This window comes from Talpa europaea, assembly GCF_964194135.1.
Source record: "Talpa europaea genome assembly, chromosome: 11".
Classification (NCBI taxonomy): Eukaryota; Metazoa; Chordata; class Mammalia; order Eulipotyphla; family Talpidae; genus Talpa; species Talpa europaea.
The window spans coordinates 54032454-54056120 of record NC_140078.1 but is presented as its reverse complement, the minus strand read 5'-3'; the positions used below and the strand labels follow the sequence as shown (position 1 = coordinate 54056120).

The 23667-nt window shown below is 37.2% G+C and overlaps 1 protein-coding gene across 10 annotated transcripts in view; it reads left to right on the top strand.

Moving 5' to 3' along the window:
• MITF (melanocyte inducing transcription factor) overlaps nucleotides 1-23667 on the top strand; it is a gene marked incomplete at both ends in the record, with an annotated part of 210293 nt that overhangs the window by 168922 nt on the left and 17704 nt on the right. For 6 of the 10 annotated variants that reach the window (XM_084246942.1, XM_084246941.1, XM_084246943.1 and 3 more), the window contains 4 exons: nucleotides 10883-11110; nucleotides 12153-12236; nucleotides 14311-14406; nucleotides 21758-21875. In XM_084246942.1, the coding sequence (XP_084103068.1) occupies nucleotides 10883-11110; nucleotides 12153-12236; nucleotides 14311-14406; nucleotides 21758-21875 (526 nt within the window). Of the gene's footprint in view, nucleotides 1-9857; nucleotides 9891-10882; nucleotides 11111-12152; nucleotides 12237-14310; nucleotides 14407-21757; nucleotides 21876-23667 lie in introns of those variants that run through there. The other 4 variants (XM_084246948.1, XM_084246947.1, XM_084246949.1 and 1 more) reach the window with 3 other exon arrangements.

Genomic DNA, 23667 nt, shown 5'->3' with positions numbered 1-23667 from the left:
CTTCATAAATTTTTTGGATTTGCAGCAAATTTTAAATCCCTGTGAGAATGTCCTTAATAGGATGGGATGAACCTTTTTTTTTTTTTTTTTTTTGCAAAGAAGCTTATGTTTCAATAGATTACATTTTTATATGTTGTAGCTCATTGGATATTTTGCAGCTTTGAATTTTACCTATAAAGTTCAATATAAATTCAATTTTGTACCCTCTGCACAAGTGAAAATACATTGCATTTGTGGCAAAAAATGCACACTCCTGATTTGATTAGTGAGAATAAGTCATGGATAGGCAGATCCAGGTTACTTTGTTAAAATATTTCTCCCAGAGGTCTTTGAGCCCACAGTACCACAAAAGAATGGCATGGGTCACATTGAATCCATGATCAGTTCATGGAACATAAAATATGCTCCCTTGGAGAAAGATTTAGGCAAAGATGCAGAAGAGTAAGCAAAAAAAAAAAAAAAAAAAAACCAGACATAATATGTGACAGATAGGTTGGAAAATTAAAAAATTGATTCTTAGTAAATATGCTACCATAAGACTTCCTTAATATAGAAAAAGATAAACAATGAATAAAGTAATACATTAGCATGTATGCACTGTGTGAATGTGTATGTGTTATTTTAAACTTATATAAAATAGAGAGTAATATCATGAGCCCCTCACAGACTTATTGCCAACTTCAGTGATATTAACTCACAGCTCCTTGTTTTATGGATATATTTCCCTCTAATTTGCAAATCCAGACATAATTTCATCTTTAAATATTTCAATATGTTAGATTTCTTTCTAGAAAAAAAAGATACGGTCACAAGGTTACATGTAGCTTCCAGCAGTTTGTAGTTTTCCCTAATGCCTGGTTTGAAGAACCAGTGAGTGAACTGGCTCATTTGGAAGTGGCAGAGTTCTCATTCCCCCAGTGTGCCCAGCTGCTTCCTTCCTCATGTGTAAGTCCTCTGGTTTTCAGCACAGCTGGCTTGTTGGCACTATTTGGGTTTCTGCTGGAATGTCACTATCAGAGTAGCCTTTACTCCAACGGCTTTCTTTGTTTTACTTTCTTCAGTGCACTGAATGTCTCTGAAATTCTTTTCTGTAATTTCCATCTCATTTGTCTTCTACTTCCCCAACTTAAATGTTCTTTTGGGGGGACTAAACTAGGGGCTCTGCTTTAGTTGCCCCTACAATTGAGTTGTTCAAAGGGGTCGTTAACTGCAGGGTGCTGGCCTGGTCAGCCCTCCTCACAGTGCCAAGGATGACTGGAATCTGCACCTGAGCTGCTGCTATTCTTGTTGGGGCTGCTTTTTCCAATCTGGGGTTTCCTCATCATATAATCTATACAGCAAGTCTTAAGAATTGCCGAGACAATTCCTTTCCTCAAAAATCAGGAGGGCCCCTCTGTCTCATGATTTAGACCGTGCAGTCTGTGTTATAATGAGGCGGCTGCTTTTTTGCAGCTTGTGTGGACTTGACCTTAAAGCCAGCAGCATTCAGCTTCCATTACTGACTGACCTTTTGCTTAGGCCCAGGGCAATGTTTTCATCTCTAACAAACTTGACCACTGCCAGTTTCTTAAAGTGTCTGGCCTTATGAAAGGGAGTTGTGCTGCCTGTGTCACAGTGTCTCTAATACCCGATAAACTGCAAACAATGGAGGCCTTTTCGGGGGGAAAAGGCTAAAACAAAGGGTATCTGCAATTCTGAGGTCTTACTGAACTGGGGCACATGGAAAAGTTATAGCACGTGGAACCCTGCACTTGCAATTCCCCTTAGGATGGGGAAACGGGACAGTCTTTACAATGGGCTATTATTATAAGGGCACCATTGAACCACGTAATCAGGGCCCTTTACAAAACCATAAAAATGTGTCAAATATACAACCCCCAACCATATGGGCTCGCATATATTGAAATGTAAATTTCATAAATAAAAGGGCCTTCTTAATTTGATCATGTATTTAAAGAAAAAACTGAAATGAGACAAATTTCATCACTATATAACAACCTAATAGTGTTTTTGTTGTTTGCAAAGTATTTTAATAGACAAATTCTGCCTGAATGTATTTTTATTCAGGTTCATAGACTTCAATTTTTGAGGGATTTATAGGTTTTTTTTTTTAATTACAAAGTGTCATGTTCACAACAGAAAATATAGCAAAGAGCCAATAAAATAACATCCACCCGGGCCTCCCCGCTGGCGCAGCGGTTGAGCGCTGGGTTGCGAAGCTGCCCGCGGCCTCTGCGCGCCGGTTCGATCCCCGGCTGCTCCCCGGCCATCGGAGGAGGGTCCCACATGGCGCGCAGACCTCTCCTGCCGCCCGCTGCTCCCCTCAGCAGTGTACTTCGGTCCTTCTGCCTGCTCTGCTCCCCGCTCTGGCTCTGGTGAATTCTCTCACCCTCCCGCGCTTCTGACTGTACCCAGTGCTTGTATGTATAAATAAATAAATAAATAAATAAATAAATAAATAAATAAATAATCTTAAAAAAAAATAATAATAACATCCACCCATGATTTTATCGCCCAAGGAGAGTCATCACTAAGACTTTCCAGAATGATTTGTCAGTGGTTTTGTTTGTGCATATGTATAAACAACATTTTTAGCCTATTTTAGGGTCACAGTGTATGTAATGTTCTTAACCTGCTTGTGTTCCTTCCTATGTTAGGAACTTCTCTCTCACTAAATAGTTCCATAAAATATGGATTTGAATGACTACAGGCACCCACCTATACCTAGTAGTTCTCAAATGGGGAGAATTTTGTTCCCTCCACCCCAGGACATTTGGAATGTCTGGAAACATTTTTGGGGTATCATACTGTAGGCAGTGGGTCCCACTGGTTTCTAGTAGGTGGAAGCAAGGATGGTTCTAAACACCCTGCAGTGCCCAGAACAGCCCACAGCAAGGAAATGTCTGGCCCCAGAATCCCCAAGTTTAGGGAACCCTGTGTTTCCAAGGCCTCCTCATAACTTAATTTATTGCTTGTTTTCATACTTCTTTTTTGTCATTAAGGATTAATGAGTGTAATGACCTTGCAAAAAGCTAGATAGTAAATATTTTGGACTTTTGGGGGCATAAGCTCTACTGCTCAGCTCTGCTTTAGTACCTTTGTAGCTGGGAAACAGTCACAGACTTTACACAGACCAAGGGACATGACTGTTTCCTCTTATGCCCTTTTTTAAAAATATTTTATTTTGTATAATTCTAACATCATTTTTCATTTTTGCACAATGTATGTATTTTCATTTTTGTTATATTCCCCATACAATTGTACCCCCTTTATTTTTACCCTAATCCTTCCTCTCCCTGAAGCCTCCCCCGCCCCCGTAGTGTGTCTCTGGTATATAGTTGCTTGTTGATTTTGATTTTTACTTTGTATTAATTAGTCTTTTTCCTGGTCCCTTATTTAGGTTTTCTAAATTCCTGCTATGAGAGAGACCATCCGGTATTTTTCTTTTTCTTTCTGACTTATTTCGCTGAGCATGATCCCTTCTAGCTCCATCCATGTTGCTGCAAACTGGATGTGTTTTATCTTTTTTGATTGCTGAGTAATATTCCATTGTGTATATATACCACATCTTCTTGATCCAGTCATTTATTTTTGGGCCTTTTATGCCTTTATTTGCAAAAGTAGGTGATGGACCCTCCAGTCATGTGCTCACTCTGTTGTAGCTGATAGGCATCCTTGAACTTGAATCTTTGCCCCAGCTCTCATGATTTCCTCAGAAAAGCTTTTTGGAAAGTGTAATTGCTGGATAATATGCATATACCTTTAAAAAGTTTACAATCTCTTTTATTTGTTAACATTCTATTTTATTTATTAAAATAAGTACCCATGCCATATGAAAACAGTTTAATGGGACTTTTTAGCATACTTATGCCACCACCATTTCATCAGATTTGAAACTGCCTCCAGGACTGTGGAGTATAAAAGGATAAAGCAGGTTTGCCAGTTTAAATATGTTCAGGAGTCACACAGATTAGCGAAGTGGACTAGTTGTCCATGTCAGAATTAGGGGTGGTGGGAAATGCAAAGTGAAGAGCAAGGGGCCCATCAGAAGAGGGAAGCTGCCTCTCAATTCTGTCCACTGCTGGTCCACTAGCATGTAGTTCAGTCTTGCTAGATCTGATTTATACAAAGAAACCAGAAATCCCAATTTTGGTATAAAAACTCCCAATTTTTAGTTAAATTTTGTTTTCAATATTTAAAAATCTTGCTGTGGGCCTCCCTGGTGGTGCAGGGATTAAAGTCCCAGTGCAATCAAGCTATCACCAGCCACTGCAGCATGAGTTCCAGCCCCAGCCAGAAGCTAACCTACATGGCGCAGCAGACCCCTCCAGTCTCTCCTGTTGCTCCCCTCAGCAATGTATTTCAGTCACTCTGCCTGTTCTGTTCCCAACTCTATCTGGTGAATCCTTTCACACACATACACCCCTGGCCGCACCTCTGGCCTACACCCTAGTTCTTGTATGCATAAATAAAATAAATCTTAAAAAAAAAAGAAAAAACCAAAATCTTGCTGTTTGCTGTGACATATCCACACGTGATAACTGATATGATCCTGGGAGTACAGAAACTGTAAGTGAACAGTTTTCTCTTAAAGTGAGTGATATATTACATTTATTGGGTCTAGGAAGATGATTCTGAGAGTGACATTTTTATTCTGGGATGATGACTACTCTGCAGGCAGATGGTCACCACTCTTTACATTTCTCATTTCTATTTGGTTGAGATAATAATTTTTGTTCTTTTTATACTGATGATTTTTGACTTCTTATAGTCTGAGAGAGAAAAAATATATACATAAATATGTTTAGTAGTTTTCTTATAATACCATTTTTTCTGAGGCTACTAAATATTATTTGCCCTAAAACCAAAATATGTGCCTACCTTGCAGTTTTATCAGTCATTACCTAAGGGTAAAAAACTTACTAGAATTTTTGGTTGAGTTGGTCTAGTTTATTTTATAATATCAAAATAACAGAAAAGTAGATTTACTATTTTCATATATGTTTGCAACTGTTTCTCTGGATTCAAGAGCCTAACAATCTTATGCAGTAATGACAAGACAATAAAAATGGGATATGAATTCATATATATATGAATTTGTGTATATACACACAGCATATGGGAATACACTGCTGGATTTAGTCAGTTTTATCTTTCACTCTTTAGTCAGTTAACGCCTTGAATCAATTAAAGTCTCAGATCAAAAGAAGATCAAAATGAAGGGCGTTTCTGTCATTTTCCATTGGGGACAGGATGATGGAGACCTTGGCTTAGTTTATAAACCTAGCAAATCTTTTAGCTTCACAGAGTTTCTGTGTTTGTTTTTTTTTTCTAGTCTTTTAAATGGGAATAATTAAGCATATCATATTCTTATGTGGTTGTTCATTTTAGATAATATTTGGAAAAACAACTACAAAATTACATACACATATACTATTTCTCTTTAGAAAAATCACCTCATTCTTTCCTCCAAACCGTGCTAAGACTTCTATTTAATAGGAAAGTTGAAATCTAGTTTGATAAAAACTTTGTAACAGAGCAGAACTTGGCATTTTCTGTAAAAAAGCCAGATAGTAGATATTTTAAGCTTTGGCATCCATATAGACTTCTTTGCCTGTTTTCTACCATTTCTGTGTGAAAGCAGCCATGGATGACATTGTAAACTAATGGGCAAGGCTGTGTTTCAAAAGTGCTTTATTTATGGATATTAAAATTAGAATTTCATATAATTTTCATGTGTCATGATCATCAGTCTTTTTTTTTTTTTACCCCCAGCCATATGAAAACATGCAATCCACTTTTACTTCATAGGCCATATAAAAATAGACAGCAGACCTGATTGGGCTAGTGGGCAGATCCTTGAAACAAAAGCATTAGGTCTTATTAGTGTCATTTCTGACATTCTTTTAGTTAAGTACTTTTTCTTTACACTTGATCTTTATTCTTCCTTTCCTGACATCCTTATTTTTTGTTAAGGCTGCCTTTGTGCAGATTGTACAGAAAACAAAACTGAGTGTCTGAGAATGTGTGTTCCCAGCTTGTGTTTTCTTTACAGTAACATTATAATTGTGGAACCTGTCCTTGGCAACTGTCAAGGACAAGACTTTGCCTAAGTCATTTAAGAAAGCAGGCTTTCTCTGTTTTACCATTTTTTCAGAGATGGTGATGGTATAATTGACCTTCTCCATAATTTGGCATTGAAAAAACACTATGAGGGCCTCCCCTGTGGCACACCGGTTGAGCACTGAGCTGTGAAGCTGCCCACAGCCTCTGCAGTGCCAGTTTGGTCCCCGGCCACCGGCGAGGGTCCCACATGGCATGCAGACCTCTCCTGCCCATGCCTGCTGCTCCCCTCAGGAGTGTACTTCGTCAGTCTGCCTGTTCTGCTCCCCGCTCTGGCTCTGGTGAATTCTCTCACCCTCTCACGCTTCTGACTGTACCCAGTGCTTGTATAAATAAATAAATAAATCTTTAAAAAAAAAGAAAAAAGAAAAAAAACACTATGAACAGAATGGTAGTGGATAGCAACTGACTGAATTATAATCACATAAATTTTGCTTACAACTATATTGACTTGTTAAAAAATATATACGTAATCAATTATAAACTAATTGGGAATCTTTACCCAATTTTTATTTAAATTCTGGTTGTAGAGGAAATAAAAGAACAGTGGTTAATGGGGATTTTTTTCCTCCAATGAGTTCTTTTGTTAGTCAGGTGATGGTATCTGCAGCCCCGTCCTACACTGTCTGAGATGTGCCCTGGCATCTCTGCAGGTTATTTTCCATCCGGTTTCATTCTATCTGTGTCACCTGGGAAGTGCTGAAGTTAAAGTGTGACAGAAGGTGATTCATTCTAGTTGTCTTGTTATCAATTCCAGATCTGCATGAAGAAAGAGAAAAGGGCAAAAAGATAGTTACAGTGAAAAGGACAAAAAGTTTCAAAGCCTTTGGATTTTTATACATTAACTCAGATAGCTAACATACCTTATATGAAATACAAATTATATCAATAAGATACTACATTTTCATCGAATATGAAAAATTCTGGCTTCCCTATGTGGTCTGTGCTTCTAGTGCTCAGTAATACCCAACTTTTGCTGTCTGAATTCCTTTACCATGGGTGTTTGGTTTAAAGGGTGAAAAAATGCATCAATTATCAGGAAATCATGCAGATGTTTAATGCCACATACATGTTTTGATTTGCATGGTAGTTTAGTTGGCTATTTAAGAATTAATGAAAGGGATGTCACTAACTAAAAAAAAGCTGGCATTCAGGATGATTAAAGACAAAATTATACTGATAGGCTTTTAAAAAAGTTTGAGAACTGCCAAGCCTGTTAGAAGGGCGATTTCATTTAAGGCTGAAAACACCTCTCGGGGGAGGCTCTGTGATCATCCACATTGAGCACAAGGGGCCACAGAGGTCTGGGAAATTTAATGACTCACAAAAGTTCATGTAAATAGTAGGTTGCAAAAGCAGAATGGCAGAATTTGAACCCCAGTTTCAAAATGTTAACTATTCTGCTGCCTATGCCCTTAGGCCTACTCTGTCATCTGAGAAGATCCAGGAAATGTCTGGATTCTGATACTACTTCCCAAAAGCGGTGTTAACTTCCCAGACCAAGTCAGCCCCCAGGCACCGTAGATACCAAGATTGTCCACATGAACAGGGTAAAGCAGAGACAACATTCTAGTGACTTGTGCACTACCTCCAGCCCACAGATGTGTTTGGTACGTCTTACACTCTGTGAAAAATAAAACTGGGTATCAATTTTTTTTTTAAGATTTATTTATTTATACAGAAACTGGGGTACAGGTCAGAGGTACGGGAGGGTGAGAGAATTCACCAGAGATAGAGTGGGGAGCAGAACAGGCAGACGGACCAAAGACACTGCTGAGGGGAGCAGCGGGCAAGCCAGGAGAGGTCTGCCGCACCATGTGGGTCTCTCCCTGACCGGCCGGAAATTGAATCTGTGCCACAGAGGCTGCAGACAGCTTCACAGTGCGGCACTCAACCCTCTGCATGATGGGGGAGGCCCAGGTTTCCATTTTTTAATCTACGAACTTTTCCATACAAAAGTTAAGATTGCCAGCTAAATTAAAGTACTGGAAGATCTAACTAGACTGGACTCGTATTTCCATATAGCCACAATAAGTTGCAGCTTATATCCATTTTTATAACTTAATGCATCTTTTAGAGGAGACGTATCTTCTAGTTTGCCACAGATATTACCACTCCGTATTACCCCTATGGCTCATGTCCCTCCCTCATTTGTGTTACTCAGTTGTTGGATTGAAAATAACTGAAAATATTATCTCTTGCATAGGATTATAGGCAAATTGTTCTTAATTTATTTGAGAACTTAAACAGAGTACATCCCACTCTGATTACCCCCAGCTGGATATAGTAAAGACCACAATGACAATGCCAAATAGAGAGATAGTTGCTTCTTTTCTTACTAAAGCATTAAATTCTGATTCATTAAGGAATAAGGATCTGCCAGTGAATTAACATTTATTTTTAAATGTGCAGCCCTTTCTTTTTTAAGTGTAATAGTGAAATAAGCACATTACACTCATTGCCCTCATTTTATGTTTATTTTAGTAATGTCTATTGTCCTCATCATTATCATGTCTGGACCCTTTATGAAACTTAAAATGTCTCTGTGAACCCCTGTGTGCATGTTAAATCAGTCATTTGAAACAATTTGAGATTGTCATCCTGAAGGACTTCATTATCCTAAGCATTTGTACAGAACTATTGATGCTTAAATCATCCCCACATTTCAGTAATGAATATTAAGTATTTATCATAATTTTTAAATTTATATTTGCCTTTTTCTTCTTTTGCCTCATCTAAAATGATGTTTCATAAAACCAACAATCATACCCTGCTTATTAAAAATGTATATACTTGGTGATTCATAATGTTTAGGGCACAGTAAGAATAAATAATGGAATGATTTAATAAACATCTTGGTTGTATATGTAATAGCTCTTAATTATTCTCTAGCCCCCAAGAATTATATTAAAAGCTTCTTAGTAAAAATGTTCATGCTTCCCAATTTGAGGGTTTAATTGGGGAGATACTCATTTATTTCCCACTTGTGTATATATCCTGTCCTCTGTGTGTGTGTGTGTGTGATTTTTCTTCTTGTTTTAGGATAGCTCCCTCTCTTCCTGATGTGAGGTTGTTAGGAAAGTTATACATTCATTTAGCTAAAAAATAAAATGCACATGGAAACCAGGATACAAGATGAGTTTGTTGAACTTGAAAGTTCAGCACAAACCCCTCCATAGTAAGAGATGGTCTTCTTGCAGTAAAAAGTGGCAGTTATTTGGCCAGTAGAAAAGTTTCCTGTGCAACACTAGCTGTTAAGCCATATCATCTCCAAAGGGACCATTAGCTGTTAACCTATTGCTGGAAGAGAAATACCATTGTCTATTAATACTACTGGAACTAAAGATGAATAGTGAATCAGCCTTGATCTGACAGTGAGTTTAACTTTGATAGCTCATACTTAAAAAGGTTCTTTTATATTTATGGAGAAAAAAAAAAAGCATGACGTCAAGCCAGGGAGGGGAAATTGATATCAATATTTAAGACGAAACTCATCGGGCTTCCAAAAAAAAAAAAAAAGCTCCTTGCGTGAACTTTTTTTTTTACATGCATAACTAATTAGCTCAGGTTATTATAAGCAGGACTGCTGTGATAAAGTTTCCGGTGGTGTCTCGGGATACCTTGTTTATAGTGCCTTCTCTATGCCAGTCAGTCCGCAAATTGGAATTACAGAAAGTAAAGGGAGTGAATAGTCTACCGTTTCTCATTGGATTGGGGCCATCTAAAACGTTGTTATGCTGGAAATGCTAGAATATAATCACTATCAGGTGAGCTTTATTCTTATTCATATTCAATCTGAAATGTAATGCAATAAATTGAGTGATTCACCTTCTCATGTTATTGTAATTAACAGTTTTCAGTATGTAGATATCTACTGTTTTAATGTTGTTTATTGTTTAGTATCATATGATTCAATATAGTTCAAAACAAAGTAAATATTAGTAGGATTTTTTTCCCCTAGTGCATGGCTGTGCTCTCTCCAGTCTTTCCTAAAAATTAAATTCTATATGTCAAGGGAAAAGTAACTTTTACTTGAATATCATAGAATTTGAAAAAAAAATCTTTATATTGTTTATAAAAAAGGAAGAAAAATATCCTGTGGCTTAATATTCATGCCTTCAAGAACACATTCATAAAAGTGTTAATGCATTTGAAAGAAACTGCTTAATGTAGAATTGCTTTTACATTGAGATCCAGATCTTAAATAAAATGTTGGATAATTGTGTCCAAATGTAAGAGGAGGAATTAATCCACAACTAGTTGTTTTAATCATTGAAATGTTTTTGTTTGTATTCTACAACCCTTTTGCTGTAGGTTCTTAAGGGTTGGTTTGTTTGTTTTTTAAGCAGAGAACTGTTCTGCTTATTGAAGAAAGTGAAAGAAATTGAGTTGTACTCTTTCCTTCTAGATTGTTGTTTTGATCATAATATACCCTTTTAGGTGGGTTGGGGTAATTTTTACCCTATAGATAGTGACAAATTTTTAGCTATTAGACATGAGAAGAAAGGCACAAGTTTTTAAAGAGATGTGCTGCAAATTAGCAGGAAACTAAAACAGGGTGATGTATTACTATAAATCCTAAGAGTTACACTTCAAACTTCAGTTATGAAAATCCATTAGCACAGTGCCTGTACCTAAGAGGACTTAACAGTTTATTCCTTTGGTAGACTGGCCAGTCTCATGTTTTTGCCTGAAAGTTGAGCTGTCCACAACTCACAAATAACAGCACTGTCTTCTCTTCCCTCGTGGCTATGTTCAGGTGCAGACCCACCTCGAAAACCCCACCAAGTACCACATACAGCAAGCCCAAAGGCAGCAGGTAAAGCAGTACCTTTCTACCACTTTAGCAAATAAACATGCCAACCAAGTCCTGAGCTTGCCATGTCCAAACCAGCCTGGCGATCATGTCATGCCACCGGTGCCGGGGAGCAGCGCACCCAACAGCCCCATGGCTATGCTTACACTTAACTCCAACTGTGAAAAAGAGGTAATTCATGTCTCCTCCCCTCTCCTGTTTTCTTACACTAACTGACTGTCTGTTGGATATCATTCCCACCTTTGACTGTGGACTCTGGTTTTCCCACCTGGCCATGCTCACTGGCCTTTGTCCCAGACACGCCCACGGCCTGTGGCCCTTGAGCCTCTTCTCGCCGTCACTGGGTTATTGGGTTATGGCGTGTGGCGGAGACCTGGCCCTGTCTAAGTGGGACGTGGAGGCGAGAACACTTTCTCTCCCAGTCTGCTTCCACTTCGCTTAGTTAGCTGAGCGCTCTCTTCTCTTTAATGCCTTTCCGTTTACAAAACAGTGAAAATGCAGAGAGAGGAGAAGGGAAGGTGGAAAAGGAAAAGCGAAAATAGAAAAGGTGTGGGACAGGCGGTTTAGAAGTTCCGCTGGTTGTGAATGTCTGAAATATTATTTTTATTTCTCCCCGAGTTGAAAAAAGAAAGCACAGAATGTGCGTGGATGCATTTCAGTAATACAATGTATGGAAACGTAATGGAGAAGTAATCGCTTAATGCTGGATAAGTGCGGGTTCATAATAAAATTGTCGCTGCCCTTTAAATCTGCTTTTGTTAAGGCTGGATTGGAGACAAGACTCAAACAAACCTTCAAGCTAATTGTTGCATCAAAGTTTGAAGCATAAAACTATCTGAGAGTGCAGTTGTCCTTTAATGCCCTTTATTTCTGAATTATGAGATGAGTCTCATTTCAGTGGAGTTTTACTGTACTCTGAAATGTTTATGTGATTTCAGAGGTGGCTTTTCTGAAGTTTGTTTGATTTCAGTTTCTAGAGGGACTAAGTCTTCACCTATGCCTAAACCAACCATCTTATTTTCCTCTATCCATATTGTCATCTATCAAGCTGATTTGATGGAAGTTCTTCCTTCACTATTTCATTTCTCAGTCAGATTCCTCTGTTTGAAAGCTTAGTTCATCTTGTTGCTGCACCACCAGCCTCGCGTGAAATGTCATTAAAAAGTCATTTGCAAATCCAAGTCATGAACTGATTTTGCTTGTGTTTTTGCAGGGATTTTATAACTTTGACGAGCAAAACCGGGCGGAGAGCGAATGCCCAAGTATGAACACACATTCACGCCCATTGGGCATGCAGGTACTGAATGACTTTGCAGGCTGAGGATGTAACACTTTATAATGAGAATCTATATTTGGGGCTCATCACACCTTCCTGATGACTTAAGGGTTTTTTCTCCCCATTGATCCCATTTTTTTTAACTTGAGGAAGCTATGAACCAGGCAATTTCTTCATGTTTCATGATTAAATAATCACTAGGGAAATTAAACTGAAAATGCATTTTTCCCCAAGTTGTTTTAAGTGCTTAAAGCACATACATTTTAAAAAATAAAATGTCAAGTGCTGTACTTTATTTAGACACCGTCATCAGTATATGTTACACAAATTTGTAGGGGAGAAACTTTGCAAGGCTATTGGTAAAACCAAGAACTATGTCTCTGTATGCCCTAAATATATAAAATGGGATCTCATGGAAAATATATTTTGAAACTTTTTCATTAATTTAATAATATTTCATGTATTATATTTCCCCAGCATTACATATTTTTCTGTAATGTCCTATTCAGTGTATATATAAATTACACTTCACCCATTTATGAACGTAATTTATTATTTTAAAATGTGTATATAGATATATCAGAGGAAGAATAAGCAACAATTTTTTTTTGCTTTTCAGCATTTCCCATGATCAGCTTGCATTTTTCATAAGAAAAAAATATTTTTGAAAATTTGGTCACACCAAACCGACTAATTTTATTTTCTTAAAAATAAAATAAATTCACAAAGAAAGTTTATTTCTAAGTTCCCTGACCTATTTGTTTGTTCTTCGACTCAGAAAAATCATCACTTAAATGACTGTTGTATCTAGACATGGAACTTTATAATAAACAATGTGCTAGCAATTATTCATTATTGACCTCCAATTATTCTTCTCAAGGGTCACTTTATAACACTCCTTTTTACAGTGTGTATTTCCCTGGCATTGTGAACTCTTTATATAGTTTATCTTGAACTCTCACAAGAATCCTTAAGGCAATGACTACTACTAACCCCATTTTATAGATCAGCACAGTGAGGCACTTAAAGATTGGGAATGTTGCCCTAGTGCAGAAAGTGGAAGCAGGAGGATTTCAACAAGCCCCAGGATATTAGAGCTTGCCCTCTTTAATTGAAAGTGGCAAAAAGACACAAAGGAGCATCCCTCTGAGTTCTGAGATCCATTAGGTACTTGTGAACACTATGAAGACCAAAGTATGTGTGCATGCGTGCATGCACACACCACACACACACAGACACACCCCATCCAATTCAAATACATAATAATGTGTTTACCAGGAAATGTTTTCACAGTCTTGTCTTGCAACTGCTGCAATGCACATGTAATCACTGTTGTTTATATCATAACTGGTGTTTTGGTACTTCAGGAATAAAATTGATCTAGTGGGAATGTCAGCGCCACGACTGTAATGATAACCTCATCCTGGTGTACTCCTCAGGGAGCACCAGGCACACTGGCAGCTATACAAAGAGAAACTTACTTCACCAGTTACTGTAAGATCAGTGCAGCAGTAGCCAGTGACCTGGGGTCCAGAGAGCCCTACAGGAGCAAAAGGCTAGATTATCATTTGTGTTTTCCTCCTTCAAGGAGAGCCTGGGGTAGTCTATAGAGAAACAGCAAAATAACAGCTAATTCTAAGAGAAAGTTTTCTAGTTCATCTTTTCTGTGTTGGGCAGCAGTTCAGCAAAGCAGATGAGAACGTGGGTTCAAATTATGGCTCTAACTCTTCTTCAGTATGTGACTTTGGCACATTTTAATGCATTTATCTCATCTGCAAAATGCTGTAAAATATCACTTACCCAGCTCAGGTCGTTTTCGGGGTAAAACTTAGCCATGAAAAGCCCTGAGTCCAGTACCTGGCACCCAGTACCCACTAGGTAAGTGCTAGTTTCAGGTGTTACCCTCATCACCCATCCTTGTTAGTGCTCTTTAAAAACTGTTCCTGTTTTAAGAGGGAAAAGGACAGTTACTTCATTTACTCTAACTACAAAGAGTAATTGCTTGAGATTAAAAAAGACCATGGGTCTCTCTTTGGGTTGCGTTGCACAGACTTTGCTTAAATGTGTCCCTCTTCCATTCCTCTTTTTCCCACAGATAGATGATGTTATTGATGACATCATTAGCCTAGAATCAAGTTATAGTGAAGAAATCCTTGGCTTGATGGATCCTGCCTTACAAATGGCAAATACGGTATTGATGATCTTTTATTTTTTTTAAAGAAAATTTTGTTGTATTTAACAATGTTCCCTCCGTTTTTGTGGATTTTTAGTTTATCTTTGCAAGTGGTTTATTGAAAAAATGTATTAATAATAAAATAGAGAATTATCTCATGATCACAGGTAACTTTCGGTATCAGAAACTAAGAATTTCTCATGAGTTTAACAGTAACCATTACCTGGAATCCAGGTCCACCTTCGTCAGTGCATGAGCCCTTCCAATTATCCCTGACAGCTAATGCCAAACTTAGCATCCTTCCTCCAAGGGAAATATTTACTATGGATTCAACTATGTGCAGCAGTGTTCTCATTGGGTTGAAAAATTAATGCAGTTTTAAAAGGGAGATATCTTTCCATTCTCAAGTGACACAGAGATACTCAAGTAATCTTCAACAGCAAAATCAAAATTCCAATTTTTGTTAATAAATCAGTAGTCATATTTGCTCTTATGTTACTTATATCTCTCTATAATTTAGAGCATTGCTTGTGTTGTATTTGATTTTACTCCCTAATTTGTGTCTTATGTAATTATTTTTCCAAAATCTTAATTTAGATCTTACTTAGTCCTTGAAATAATTGTGTGAGTCTAGTCCTTGAAATAATTTTGAGCATCAAGTTGGGGTTTTCTCATTGTCTAAGTTTTAGGATTGGGAAAGCTTGCCTTGCCTTGAATAAGATTACATAGTTTGGATGTGTAAGATCCAAGACTCCTCAGTAGATCTTCGAATGCCTAATTCAATCCTATTTTGTTTCGTATGAGAGCTATTTAAAAGACTATATTTCACGGAAGATTGATGGCCAAGTATATTTATTGTTTAATGTATAGAATTTCAGATTTGCAAAATGAAAAATTTCTGGAGGTTTGTTGCAGAACAATGAGAATATCTTTATCACTACTGACCTGTACACTTAAATTGGGTAAGATGGTAAATTTTGTTTTTTACCACAATACAATTTTTTAAGACTAAATTATCATAATAAAGTCATTGAGCCAGAATGTAGGATGTCTCCTACTTATTTACACAAAAATCCTTAGGAAACTATATTGTCATAGCATTTTCTTTTCTATCTTGCCCAGCACTTTGAGGTCATTCACTTGAAGACTTGCAGGGTGAAGACTCCCCTTGAAACCCTAAAGTTTCTTCTAGGACCTTTAGTTTTGTCAGTTTCTAACCCGTGTAAACTCACTCCCTGATTTTGAAAGACCTAAATGTTTTTCCATGACAAACACTTCAATGCCAGAATCTCCTCACCTTCTTTCAACCCTTGGTTGACTTCTGTGAAACCATTCTGCTCCCAAACTTATGCATCCCATGAGGTGAACTATACTTTTCAGCAGTCAAAACCCTTGGATGAACATGAGCAAAACACTTGGGGGTGCTTTCACTGGAGAATTTATAAATATACCCAAAGACATGGGTATATTAACAATGTTTTCACTGCCCTAGCAGTATTAATTAGCAATGGCCCTGTTGTCTCATAAGAATTTTGCTGATGAGGGTAGTCATTTTGCCAGTGGTGTTAGATGGGAACACAGGTAACCTCAGGAGGAATTGACATGATTTAAAAATATATATATATTGATTTCCTGGTGCTAAAGACCTTTGAAATCATCTGACCCAACCTAATACTCAATGATTTAACCTTGCATATCTTGCATATCCTCTATTTCTAGTATCTAGCTTCTTGAAAGCCTCCAATAAAAGATATACACTAACTCAAATAAATAAATAAATAAATAAATAAATAAATAAATAAATAAATAAATAAAGCAGTGAAGTACAATGGTTAGGAATTGGTGATTTATTATCAGGCCTGTGTTCAAATCTTCAGTTTGCCATTTGCTATGTGGCTTTGTATGTTATTACTTACTTAGTTTCTTAAAGTCCTATATTTCCCCATCTGTAAAATGGTCATCTCATAAAGTATGACAGCATTAACACTGGAAATGGCAGTTGTACTCAAAATTATTAAGTATAACATCAAATAATTTTTAGTAAGATGATATCCATTGAACACATAATGTGTCAAACTATATTAAAATAGCACCATAAGGGCCTCTCCAGTGGCACAGCGGGTTGAGCGCAGCACTGTGAAGCTATATGCAGCCTCTATAGCGCTGGTTCGATTCCCGGCCAGCCAGGGAGAATTCCACAGGGCTTGGCAGGCCTCTCCTGCCTCGCCCACTGCTCCTCTCAGCAGTGTCTTCGGTCCGTCTGCCTGTTCTGTTCCCTGCTCTGTGTCTAGTGAATCCTCTCACCTTCCCGCACATCTGGCCTGTACCCCAGTTCTTGTATAAATAAATAAATATTTTAAAAAATAGCACCATAAATAATAATCCAGATATTTCTCCCAGTGAGTCTCTTTGTAAGTTATAGGCAGGGGTGCATTTTGTGTCATGGAGAGCTTTTCCTTATGAAAAACTCACCTGAAACCCTTTCATGAATCTCATTTGCTCCTCTCCTTTAGATTGAATTGCCCTGTCTCCCCAGTCTGCATTAGAGGAGGTGCTTTATTCTTTCATTATCCGATTGCTCCAGAACTAATTTTAAGACTGATGTAAAGTTTATTAAATGCCTACTATATGACCAATATTGAGCCAGGCTCTGTGACTGCAGATGAGTAAGGCATGCTGCCTGTTCTGCTGGGAACTCCCAGTCTGGAAAGTGGAGAGCATTTCTCCCTGAATAGAATCTTCTACTAGGGAGCAGAGGGACCATTGCAGAGGAGTTTGCACAGAAGGACAATCCTTTGGGCTAACCTGAACTAATTCTCAGCCAGGAGAGGAATAACCTGCAATTCCCCTGTCACTGACTTCATCCTGGTTTGTCCATTTCTCTTTTATAGCCCCACTTTGGAAAAGGCTAAATGTGGCCCAATAAGAACCTTCCCATGACAAAACTGTCAGCATTTAAGTATTAGGAGAAAGTCGATATGACATAGACATTAGGGACACGGACTCTGGCCTGACATCTGTGACCTGTCTACCTCACTTTCTTTGTCTGTAAAATGGGGATAATAACATCATCTAAACAATAGAATCCATGTGAAAATTATAAACATTAATCTGCAAAACATATTTACAACCTGGTCCAGAGAAGATTTGCATGACCCCTGCACAAAGATGACGCACAAATTCTTGAAGAGTTCCACATTAAAAAATATATATGTATATGTATAGATATATAATTTATTTGCTATTACTCTTGATTAATTTGGGGTTTCATTGTCAAAAATTAAATAACAAAGCTACTACAACTTACCAATACTTAAATTTCTCCCACAATAAAGTTTAAGCTGAATGTTCTTCATGTTAGGCCTTTTATTCCTTTTGATTTTTTGAAAGGCTTTATTTCAAGTTAACTACTTAAAAAAAATAAAGTGGAAGGAGCACTCAGAGAGGAAACTATCCTAAGGGAATTGAAGTCTAGAAATAACTATTCTGAGAGCACAAGGGCCCTCTTGTACCATTGCAAACAAAGCATAAAAGTCCCAGTTTACTTGTGCTAACAGTGTTCAATTGATATTCAGAGAGAGGGACCATCCAGATAGAAGAAAATAATATTTTACAACTATCATTTACTTGGGAAAATATTCATTTTGGTAGAGCAGGACTTTGAAGAACTCTATTCAAACCAAGTTTGGGGCACATCAGCCTTACCATCATTTGCCCCAGTTAGAGTGTGCCTTTCATCTGGCCAATTGTGTGATGTGTGCACTGAAAATGAAATCTTGCCCCTCAGCTTAATATGCTGATAAACACTCAGCAAAGACACATCACATCCATGTTAACAGAAGATGCCTCTCCCTTTCCTTAGCTCCAGAGGTGTTGTTTTGACCTAATTGTGATAGAAACTGTGTTTTTGAGGGAGTTTTTCTGACCCAGAAGAGGAAGCACAGAATCTTTTCTCAAATATGCAGGGCCAAGAGAGTTACTTTTATCAACCTTACTTTTAGTAACTTCAACAAATAAAAATCACTAACATGAGAAAATAAACCACTGTTTGGGCTGGGTCTTTTAGCTCTGACACTATTGACATATAAAACAGGTAAATCTTTGTATGGAGCTTTTCTGTGCATTATAGGATATTTAGCAGCATCACTAGATGCCTATTGCAACCCTCTACACCTTAGTTGTGACAACCAATATCAAGTCATTGACAAATGTCTCTGGGAGAAAAATCCGTGCAGAAGCCAGATGTGGAATGAGTGGTCACTTCAACCCTGCAGTCCCCTGATTTCTGTGTTTAGCTTTGCATTTCAGTCCTTTAAAATTGGTGACAGTTGATGGGATATTTGGTAATTAACATGGCAGGTAAATTTCTTGATCAAAGTGAAGATTAGTTTGTCCAATATAGTACTTGATAGAAAGTTATATTTCTAAGATTACCAGCTTACCAGTCACTTTAACATCTACCTAATCTCATTTTCTAATTCTTATAAGACTGTGCCGTGGGTGATGTGATTGCCATTCTTAGAGGGGGAGACTATCAAACCTCAAAGAGGGTAATTTTATACAGTGCAGTCTTAATGAGGCAGGATTCTAACCTAGGTGTCCTGACTCTTTGGCCTACATTGACAATTGCTGCATTGTTATTCTGTAAAATTGACTATACTTGGCTAGTGAGCAGCCAAGTTTCTTCTTGCTTAGATCTAGTTGGAGATTAATTGAAAGTTATAGTTTCTAACTGTTTAATGTCAACAGCAGTACTGCTGTTAACGGGGACCGTGAGCCTTCTACCAAAAACCTCTGTTCAGAAATAGCAAGAAAATGACTTTTCTATTCTGTGCCTGGTCCAGAGTTGGCACCCACAAAATTAAATTATCCCTGGCAAAGTTTTCGACAGGCTGTATGCCTCCTACTCCTAATCAGCAAGTATTGAAAAAGCAGCTGATGTGAGAAATCTTTTTGAGGACTAGATAGAGGATTCCAAACTGCTTTTTCAAGTGGAAATAATGATGTCAGACCTCAGTGAAACATCTGATAAGGCATAGTGTTGCAGAAGTTTTAATTCCTCTCTTTTCTTGATAGGCACTGCTGTTCATCCATGCCAATCAGTGATCTTAGTTTTCTACCCAACTCACTTATCTCTGAATCTCCTCCAGTCTTGCCCTGTGTCTCTTTCACTCTTCTTGTCAGGCCTTCTGTCTTTCCATATCTCTCCCCTTCTGTGAAAGTGTGTCTTTCTCTGTTTCTAACTTACTCCTTGTGCGTTTGCCTCTCCTTCAATTTTTGGTTCTTCCACACTCTCTTGTTCTCTTTGTCTCTGTGGGTCTTCATTTATTAACTATATGCCCATGCATCATTTTCCCTTAGAATATGCTTAAAAAATATGTCTGGTCCAGAAGAAGCTTTTAATGTGGTATCTGTTCAATGTAGATCTATTGATGACTAAAAGATCCTCTTTTTTTTAAGTTAGCTGTACTTGCCAATTTTTATTTACCAAATTTCAACCCAGTTACTTGTTTTACATACCATTTGCTTAGGAAAATACATATGATTTGTACTTCTAGAACCCCAAGAGTGTTTTTTTTTTAATTTAACTTGTTGCCCTGAATTTTTACATCATATTCTTGATTTATGTAATACCTGTCAGTTCTCCCAAAGTTTGAAACTCCAGAAATTAGGAAGAGAAGTTTTAGAATTCAGAGGGCTTATCAGATATCATAGTAGCTTTGTAAGTTTTGACTCTAATTCTTTATATTGCTCTATTGAGACATTGAAAATTTGTTAAGTTGAAAAAGAATAAAACTGCATACTTGTAGAATTAGGTTGTCCCTAAAAAGGTGACTTATTTCATAAAATATTGTTTGTGAAATGACAGCTGATAATCAAAGTCACTTTTTATCTCTAGCTAAGAGACAATTGCTGAAATTGCTTGAAATGTGTTTCAAAAACATCTTTATTTCATGGTATATTTTATTTCATGGTGTGTTAATGGCAATTTGAGAGAATGAAAAGTGCTATATTGCAGCACAATCTTTAATTGATATTTCCTGGTCATTCAACATTGTCATACTTAAATGTATATAATTTACTTTTCTCAGCTGTAGAGTGTGTAATCAAGTAAGGGCAGGGCTAAGTGACTTAGAGACTTACTCAGTAATAACAGTTCTAGGAATTGTATGAATTCGGAAAAATGGAAAGTTCTGCAATGGAAGTAGTGAAGCCACCTACCTATTTTCTGTAGTTACAATTTAGTACTTTATTTCAGGGAGTGGGAAGAAGAAATGTCTGCTAACCAGGTGTACTGAACTCCTGCAATGAACTAATTACAGGGACATGCATATATAATAAAAGGAAATAAATGTCAGGGAAAATAAGTTTACAACTTCAAAATATTCAGTTCAGAGCCTGAGAAAAACACAAGCCAGCTTGGGAAGGCTACATGCTTATCTTTTCTATTTCTTTTTTTTTTTTTTTAAATGTGACTGTTTGGTCTATTAAAGTCAGTGAGCTCCCTCTTGTGGATTTGTGGGAAAATTTCAGTTTCAAGGAAAAGTTTTCTTTAGCAGTAAGGAAACCATTTGTTTTCCAATAAGAAAACCCTTTTCATTGATTTTCCTCAAAAAAAGAAAGAAAAGAAGGAAGAGAGGGAAGGAAGAAAATTTACTGATGAAAAATTCAATTTGGTGAACAAGTTCATTCTACAGAACTCTAATTTTACAATAATAGCCAAATTTATTGAACCTCTGCAATTTACTATTAGATATGTGCAGGGTTTCCCCCCCCCCACCCCATGACATTTACCATGCCATCCATAGCCCCCATGCTCAAAACAAACCCTTCACTTCAGGAGTATAAATATTTCATGAAGATGATATCGTGGGTCCTTTTTTCTCGCAAAGGGAACAGAGCCTATATATCTGTGAATGAAAGAAAAGGTAAATCTTATGTTTTCCTTCCTATTTAAAAAATGACTTTGTATATCAATTTCCCTAAATAAAGCCTGAAATAGGATGTGGATTTAATTTTATTTATTTATTTTTTTTAGATTTATTTTTATATATACAAGAACTGGGGCACGGGTGAGAGGCGCGGGAGGGTGAGGGAATTCACCAGAGACAGAGTGGGGAACAGAAAAGGTAGATAGACTGAAGACACTGCTGAGGGGAAGCAGCGGGCAAGACAGGAGAGGTCTGCTGCACCATGTGGGTTTCTCCCTGGCCTGCCAGGAATCGAACCCATGCTGAAGAGGCTGCTGACAGTCTCACAGCACGGTGCTCAACCCACTGCGCCACTGGGGAGGCCCCGGATTTAATTTTAATAACTTAAAAATATTTTAACCATCCATTTCCATTACTGTGTTTTTTTCTCTCTCTAGTTACCTGTCTCTGGAAATTTGATTGACCTTTATGGCAACCAAGGCATGCCTCCCCCAGGTCTCACCATTAGCAACTCTTGTCCAGCGAACCTTCCCAACATCAAAAGGGAGCTCACAGGTAAATACCAAAAAATGTGCCTCTCACTGAGTAGCTTTCTATTAAGTCTTTGATAAACAAATTTATCAAAATATGACCTCTGAAGGATTTCCATTTCTCGGAAATACTTTCTTAGGCCTATACAGTGGTTGAACATTGAACAATAATTTAAGATGGAGGTTTTAGAGTGGAAAATCCTGGTTTCAAGTATATCTTGAGTACTGGAAATTACTCCATGACACCCACTGTTGTGTCTTTGGCTGGGGTTCCCTTTGGGATAGGTTTTGTAAGAAGCACTTCCAATTGTAAAATATCTCCCCCCAATATTGGTATTACTTGCCAAGCCCCTAGAGGTGACTGAGTTTGAGTATCTTGTCTGAATTTTCATTTGACATACTACTATAGACATAAGACAAGAGTTTATTTCACATCTACCAATGACTCCAGTTATTTTGGCTATGTCAAGTGCAAATTTATTTACATGGAGACAAAAAATAAATTATAACTGGAGCAATAGGTATTGTTTGTTCTTGAGACAAGTGTAAAATCACATATTTTGGTTTTTGTTTAATACTTTTGGAATATAGATTTGGTACCCAAATTTCCTGTTTAGTTCAAGGGTTTCTTTTCAAAATAATTCATCATACTGTGGCAGGAGAAAAGACTTTTTTTTTTTCAAAAACTATTGGTTTGGGTTTTAAATTTTAATGAAGGAACAGAAACCATTGAAAGCCAACAAGCAGGTTACCCTATTAGAATGGAAAAGTGCTGGGAAGTCTTAGAAAATATTGCCCAGTGAGATCTGTGTTAAATAATGGTAAAATCTTGTTAGAGTGATGTGAATAAAATTCTTACTACTTGAGTGAAAAGTGGAGTTTTAAATTATGTTTCCTCAAAAAAAAAAGACAACCAAAACAGTGCAAATATCATTGAAGTAGAAGATACTCAGATAAAAGCTTCCTGTCATGCTTCTATGTCAGAAAAAAATATACACAAAATATACATTGATATATGTATGTGTATATACATACATATACATAGAATATATGTATGTCACTGTAAAAGTTTCTTTTACAATAAGTAAAAATATGCTGAAAACATTTCTATTTTGAGGTAAAATCCTGAACTATGGCAATATAATGTTTCAGATATCATTTCTGAACAAAATCAGGTTCCAGAATCCAGAATTAGTCAAGAAATGTTTTTGCTCTTGTTTTGTTCACTATACGGCAAAAAGTAATTTAACACAGAAATCTCATAAGAGTTGCTGTGCAAAAAGACCTTTTCAAATGGAGTTATCTCCAAATGCCCCTATACTCTGCCTATTTTTGTTTTATCAGATTAGTAAGTAGTTGCTCCTAAATAATTGCATTCTAGCAAGTTCTGATGGGGCCTGGACCCAACTTCTGAAAAAATAAGTTCACTTCCATGAGTCAGTTAGAGATTGGATTTGGAAGCTTCTCTACTAAGTTTTCTTGTCAATGTGTCACAAAGGCGTCACAGAAAGATGGAAAAGTCTGATTGCCTGAAAAGAATATCTGACTTCTGATAATAGACTATCAATAGCAAATTTTCTATAGTTTTCTAGCTATTTATTTCTCGCTTGTTTGTTCCAGTATATTGACACTATGTCATGCATCTCTGTTGCTGGTCTTCCATTTTAAGTTTTTTCATTTATTTGATATATATTGCTTTTCATTTATTTGACATATATATATATATCGATTAAAACTCATAATTTTTAAACCCTGCTTTTTACTGAGAGTCAAGTCAGATAAGTTTCCTGATGTTTAGAAACTGATGTTTTGACTGT